This window comes from Alosa pseudoharengus, unplaced genomic scaffold (genome assembly GCF_046254945.1).
Source record: "Alosa pseudoharengus isolate Yale_2024_CS ecotype anadromous, Long Island Sound unplaced genomic scaffold, YU_APseudo_1.1 YU_APseudo_1.1_scf_6, whole genome shotgun sequence".
In the NCBI taxonomy this organism is placed as follows: Eukaryota; Metazoa; Chordata; class Actinopteri; order Clupeiformes; family Clupeidae; genus Alosa; species Alosa pseudoharengus.
In genome coordinates this window covers 8,131,217-8,138,673 of record NW_027468848.1, presented here as the reverse complement: position 1 = coordinate 8,138,673, position 7,457 = coordinate 8,131,217, and the positions used below count along the sequence as shown (strand labels likewise).

Genomic DNA, 7,457 nt, shown 5'->3' with positions numbered 1-7,457 from the left:
CCCAGGTTTTTGTTGGTCATATCAGTCATGTAGAATTACCTTCTTGTCAATCTTGTCAATGACAAATGTGTTTTGGCCGTGGTGACAAGTTTGTTCTGCTGATTGGTTGGCAGTAAGCAATGTGTTGATTGGCTCTTCAGAAAGGCAGTAAAATTAGGGTCAAAAGTCCGTAAGCATTGCAAATCAGTTTCAAAAGCTCGTAGGCTACATTCAGTGTTGCGAAGGAAAGCATCGCGTAGCGTCGCATAGGAGATTCACACACGTACAAAGTAGGCTATTTGTGCAGGTAGGCCTACATATTTTTTCCACACATGTACAAAATATTTTTACAGATCCGCATTTCCCCCCCACATATGTACAGTACAAAACATTTCTACAGATACACATTTCTTTCACACAAGTAGCCTACATAATATTTCTACAGGTACATATTTTTTTCACACATGTACAAAATATTTTTCTGTAAAAATATTTTGTTGCCCCAGGGCTCCCTTGTAAAAGAGATATAATATCTCAATGGGACATCACCTGGTAAAATAAAGGATACATAAAAAAATAAATAAATAAATAAATTCTACAGGTACGAAATTTCTTTGCACATGCAGAACTCATTTTGCACAGCTGCAAAACTTTATTACACATATTAACATCTTTTCACAACCTCTCAATATTAAAGACCCTATTTTGCTTCCATAGTTTTGGCCGTGGTGACAAGTTTGATCTGCGTTGTACTGACACACCCCTAAATGCCCCGAAGTCTTTCCCAAGTTGTAGGCTGGTCTACACCGAGTTCAGAGGAAACGAAACTTAAAGTAAAGTCAGAGATTCGTCGTGCTCAGGAAAAATGGCAGAGGCGATTTCAATTAACCAGGATATTTTTATCTGTCCGATTTGTTTGGATCTACTGAAGGATCCAGTGACTCTTAACTGTGGACACAATTACTGCACGGGCTGCATTAAGGGCTGCTGGGATCAGGAAGCTCAGAAGGGAGTTTACAGCTGCCCACAATGTAGACAGACGTTCACTCCGAGACCTGTTTTGAACAAAAATAATGTTTTTGCCGAGCTTGTGGAACAGCTCAGGAAGACCAGAATTCAAGGTACTGCTTCTCCTCAGTGTTTTGCTGGACCTGGAGATGTGGAGTGTGACAGCTGCACCGGGAGAAAACTAAGAGCGGTCAAGTCCTGCTTGGTGTGTTTGTTGTCGTACTGTGAGACTCATCTCCAGCGCCATGATGAACTCTTCTCAGGGAAAAGACACAACGTGGTTGATGTCACAGGTCAGCTACAGGACAAGATCTGCGCTCAACACCAGAAGCTACTGGAGGTATTTTGTCGCACGGATCAGAGTTGCATCTGTTTGCGATGTCTGGTAGATGAACACAAAGGCCATGACACGGTCTCAGCTGCAGCTGAGAGATCAGAGAAACAGGTAAGCCTAAGGACCGAGACGGAGTTCAGGTGCAGATATCTTTAGTGCGACTGCTCCACACCATTGACAATTTATAGCGATACAAAAAATATAATAAATAATTCCTGCAAAACTGCAATTTTGATAGGTCCCCAAACTACGGCCCGCCACCTCATTTTGGGTGGCCCCCCAAAACATGTCTGGTATTTAGCAATTAATTGTTAATAACTAACTAACTTCTATTCAAGTCATATTTCTGGGACTTCCTGGGATAATTATTTCTATTTTTTATTCACTCGTTCAAATTTTCATCCAAATTCACAATTCACAAAGTTCTCATCAGGTGAGTAAAAGTTTGAAAGTTAGTTTTTGCCAGCACTTCATAAAACTCTCATAGTTTGAGAACTTTAAAATATTTGTAGGATATTGCTTGTTCACAACTTGAGCTGTGTATGCAAAGACAAAGAGTTCAGAGTTCACACATTTTAAATAAAATATACTTTTGGGACTCCCTGCTAATACTTTTGGGAATGCTAAAGTCTTTTTTTGTATTATTTCATTTGAGCTACATTTTACATGGCATGATGGCAATATAAACACAGCTAACAATGGTATTAAATTGCAGTAGCCTATGATTAAATGTAATGGAATATTCAACTAACGTAGACTATTGTTGTTCACAGCACTAAGCTATTTAGTTACTGATATACTCCGAGTCTCTGGCCCTCTCTTAGAGGCAGGCATAGTGAGCTGGCCCTCGGAAGAAAAAGTTTGGGGACCACTGATTTAAGGGGTTATTTTTCAAATGTTTTTGCTATGGAGACTGGGGGGGGGGGGTATTTTCTATCACAATAGGGCCCATCATTTTTAGTGGTAGTAGTTTAACACATCTCTATGTTCAGATTGGGACATACGCATTGCATAAAATTATATTAGCGGTAAATTAAGTATTAAATGTTTCTTTCAGAAGCAGAGCTGCACAGAATAGTGTGCTGAATTCCCTGATATTACTGATCCCATCTGCTCCTTTGTGCCAAGTAAAGATGAACACAGTCGGGGTCATTACTGAATACATGTTATGTCTCATCAGTACCAATAAAGACACTGTTTGCTCAGTGGTTTATACAGATCCTGTAAACAAACAGGCTTCTTAATGTCTACACTTATAAATTAAAATGTCATGTGAGGACTACTTTTATTATTGGACACGTGGTATCTTTCATCAGTCCCAACAAAGACACTATCTGCTCAGTGGTTTACTGTACACAGGTCCTGCAATCGAAGCGGGCATCTTTATGACTACATTTATAAATCAACATTTCATGTGAGGAATTGAATATACAGTGCAAGCACTATGTAGTAATGTGTAGTCTGGTATTGTCACTGTGTCATTTAGAAGGAGATGGAGGAGACCAAGAGGAAACTCCAGCAGAGACTCCAGGAGAGAGAGAAGGAGCTGCTGGAGCTGAGGAAGGCTGTGGAGACTCTCAAGGTGAGTACTGAGAAAACTATAGACCCTTTCAACTGCATAAACAAACAGGTGCGCTCCTTAGGCATTCCCTGTGGCACAGTTAACAACATTGAGCTGATGGTAATTTGTGGACAAACACAAATGTAGTACTGACCAGAGTAGAGGACAGCAGCTGGCTGCCATGTCAGAACTCATGTAACGGTAGCCAGTTGGTACGTATCTGTGCTGTGTGTAAACCTCCCTCCCAACACCTTAAGAGACATGCTAGCAGGAGATGCTAGAGCCTGTGGGTTTTAACTCACTTGCTAGCGTACCCAACTCCCATTCCGAGGTGCTGCAAGTTGCAGGTTCAAGTCAGTACGAGTGCAGGGCTGAGCCGTGTGGTCAACACAACGCAGGTTACACTCAGTCAGGGCTCTCACCCAGTCAGCCAAAGAGGAGTCTGCAAAACTGAGTCACTTTCCAGTTCCTCTGGTCCACACTGTGGGTAACAGGGTGTGTGGAGGAGCTGAGTGAGGGCTGCTTTAGATGGACCCTCCTCTTTGTGTGTCTCCAAACAGAGCTCTGCACAGACAGCAGTGGAGGACAGTGAGAGGATGTTTACTGAGATGATCCGCTCCATTGAGAGAAGGCGCTCTGAGGTGACAGAGCTGATCAGAGCTCAGGAGAAGGCTGAGGTGAGTCGGGCTGAAGGACTCCTGAAGCAACTGGAGCAGGAGATTGCTGAGCTGAAGAGGAGAGATGCTGAGCTGGAGCAGCTTTCACACACAGAGGATCACATCCATTTCCTCAAGGTAACTGTAGTGTAGATAGATTGTTTGTTAGCAGACAAAGTGTTTAATTCCCAACATCATAGAGTCCTCGTTGGAACATACTAATTAAATTGACATACAACATAATTAAAGTGTCTGTTTTCTGTTGAATGTTCTTGCACTCAGTGGCAAAGCTCTGCAATATTGCATTCAGTGCCAAAGCTCTGCATTATACAACCTCTGATATGCATTAGATCAGGCATCTTCAACATTTCTCAGACCAAGAACCCCTTGCTTGATGTAAACCTTGTAACACTACATATTGCATCAAGTTGCTTATTAAATCCAACCAATAATATTATGTAGGGCAACTTAATTTCCATGACTAAACAGTAATGGCGTATACGATGCTAATCCATTAAAATAAAAATTTTGGACAGAGATCATATATCTATAAATCAAATATAATTATGTTCCTATCCATTCATCTCTCTCTTTATCTCTCTCTCTCTCTCATTTGTAGAATTTTCAGTCAGTCAGCCCTCAACCTCAGTCTAAAGACTTATCCAGCACCTCTGTCAGCCAAAGCTGGTCTTTTGAGTCTGTGAAGAAATCTGTCTCCACATTGAAGGGGCAGCTGGAGGATTTCTTCAAGCAGGAAGTCATGAAGATCTCTGCAGGAGGTCGGTTATAAAGATATTCATTAGAAATTAGAAAAGGCCACATAATATGATGAAGTTTATGCAAAGTGCAGCCTTTTCTCATTTTCTGTTGTAGGTTGTTATAAGTTGTTACAGGTATATGAGTTGTTCAGTCCAGCACTCTGAGAAACTATAAAAAGAAGCCATGCTGCTATACCAGTGCATAGTGATATTCATGCCGTCATGTTGGTCATGGCTAATGGTGTGACGGTTCATTAATTAGGCGAAGTGACTGTTATGTGCACGTTGTGAGCACAACACAATGATGGGAGAGACACAGAGTAAGTTCCACAAGGTTTACAATTTATTAAGTCCAAAAGTTCTCAAAACAAGCAGCGTCGGCCGAACGGCCTTCAAACAAAGGCACCTGATGTGACCGGATCGCCAAGCAGTACCAAGCGCCTGGTGCTCTGCTGCTCTCCTGTCTGCAGAGGGGAGCAGAGGGGAGCAGCGGTGCACCTAATTGGGCTGATTGGCTCCAATCACACCTGTATGGGAAATAAGGCAGAACAGAGAAACCACGGCCTGGGGGAAAGGCCAAAGCCACGGCCTGGGGGAAAGGGCAAAGCCACGGCCTGGGGGAAAGGGCAAAGCCAGCAGGCCGTGACTTACAAATGATTACTTGTATTTGTGCCCAGATGGTTTTGGTCATTCAATGTGTAATATAAACCAACTTAATTGACCCATTTGCTCAGCAGTTTGTTGGGTTAAGGAATTGATTCAAATGGTTCCATTACATTAAAATGAATAGTCGTTTAGCTGACCCTCTTTTCCAGAGAGACTCACAGTGAACTAACTACAAGAACTACTGAAGGAACTTGGGGTTAGGTGCCCTGCTCAGAGGCACAATGGTGGTAGCCCCTGGGATCAAACTCACAACCTTTAGGTGTTCCATTTGGAAGCTCCCGAACCACTAGACCAGCAGCCCCCACATCTGAAGGTCTTCTGAACCTGCTCTTCCCATCCTGATGAAGATCAGTGCTGCTTGAACGAGTGCATCTCCATCTTCACTTTGGTTCAAGTTTGGTTAGTTATAATGCATTTCTTCTTTCTCAGTGTCTGATGTCCAGGCTGTTTTTACTGAGCCAGTAACCAGAGAGGAGTTCTTAAAGTGTAAGTTGGTCTGGTCTACAAACACTGAGACAAACATGTACACACACAGTCATTCATTCAAGTATTTGTGGAATCACAAACACACATACACACACTCTACACAGGCAGTGAAACATACTCACGTGTACACAACCATTCATACAAAAATTTACATAATCACACACACACACATGGCCATGCACACTTTTGAAGTTTTGAATAGACACACTAGAAGTCTCAATGATGTAAACAGCGCGCGCGCATACACACACACACACAAACACACACAGACACACAGATGTTAGATATATTTTGGAGGCATCTGGAATGTGAAGTTTTGAATAGACAATAGAAATCTCAAAAATACATCAAATCTGCACCATACACACATATCATATAAACAACACACACACTTATACAATACTTATACTTATACAATACACAATACTTTTGAATACAAGCGGTGAAATACACTCATGTTTACACTTACATACAGCCATTCACACAAAAATGTACATAATCACACACACACACACACACACACACACCTAATTAAAATACAAATCTAACTTTGTCCTCTCTTCTCCTCCATCAGACTCCTGTCACTTCACACTGGATCCAAACACAGCACAGAGAAACCTCCATCTGTCTGAGGGGAACAGGAGGGTGGAGAGAAGAGATGTGCTCCAGTCATATCCTGATCATCCAGAGAGATTTGATAAGAGGTATCAGGTGCTGTGTAGAGAGGGTGTGTCTAGACGCTGCTACTTGGAGGTGAAGTGGAGTGGGAATGATGTTCATATAGCAGTCTCATATAAAAGCATCAGCAGGAAAGTGCTGGGTGCTGAGTGTGTGTTTGGATGTAATGATCAGTCCTGGAGGCTGCAACACTTCAACTCCCGTTCCTCTTTCCACCACAATAATAAAGAGACTGAACTCCCTCTAGTGCGCAGCTCCAGAATAGGAGTGTATGTGGATCACAGGGCAGGAACTCTGGCCTTCTACAGCATCTCTGACACAATGACCCTCCTGCACAGAGTCCAGACCACATTCACTCACACACTCTACCCTGGGATTTTGATAGGAAGTGGATCATCAGTGAAGCTGTTGTGACCCACACTGTATACAGCAGGACAGAAATGTAAAGACTCCAGATACAGATAGATGCTGTTATTACATCCACACACACACACACACACACACACCCATGAACACATCCCATCTCATTAGCACACATATAAGCCACCACTCACATGTAAGGATCTGGCAGCTGCCTCTCAGTTGCCTGAGATTCTGTGTTCTTGGGGAAAACAAAAGACCAAATCCACTCTCTCATCTCTGGACCCCAGCAGATATTACAGCGTCTGCACCTCTGGACCTCTGCTGGAACACACATCAGCACACCACACACACACTATTGGGTGGGAAATGTGTTGATGATCCCAGTGTTTCACCCCCTCTGATCCTCTCCCACAATCCATCTCCTTTCCCTCCTGCTCCCCCTAACCCTCCTTCCCCTCCCCCAGGTGTTCAGGCCTTTAGACCCTCTGTGATTGGACACGTGTCTGATGGAAAGTATGATATGAAGCAAGTTATATTTCACTGACTAAGGAAATGTTTCCGAGTCTATTTAACAAATTATTAAAAAAATAATTAACAATAATTGCCTCTAAATATACAGTCTTGTGATATGTATTGGACTTTACAATGATATTTGTTAAATTCACATGTTAAATAACTAAATAAATAAAACAGCACACATGATCACTAGTTTAGAAGTTATTACTGTATTTTCTTATCATAGGATGTGGAAATGATAGCAAGAAGATTATATGATGAAAAACAATAAAATCCTCTTTTACAGTTCATTTTGTATGCATATCTGAGAAAGAAAACATCAGAGGATGTAGCCTACCGTCTATATAGAATGTTCCCAAACAGAACACTAGAACAATCCGTCTGACTCCCAGATCAGAATGTTGAACTCATCTGTGCTCTGTGGGAAAGTAAAGAACCTGAGTGGCTGCATA

General features: G+C 42.1%; 1 protein-coding gene across 1 annotated transcript; it reads left to right on the top strand.

The window, feature by feature from the left end:
* Positions 1-778: 778 nt before the first annotated feature.
* Positions 779-7,075, top strand: LOC143105601 (tripartite motif-containing protein 16-like). The gene is made up of 6 exons (XM_076269627.1): positions 779-1,432; positions 2,808-2,903; positions 3,443-3,676; positions 4,158-4,317; positions 5,392-5,448; positions 6,023-7,075. Exons 1-6 carry the CDS (start codon positions 845-847, stop codon positions 6,538-6,540), a joined length of 1,653 nt encoding a protein of 550 aa, XP_076125742.1. The 5' UTR covers positions 779-844; the 3' UTR covers positions 6,541-7,075.
* The last annotated feature ends 382 nt before the right edge of the window (positions 7,076-7,457 follow it).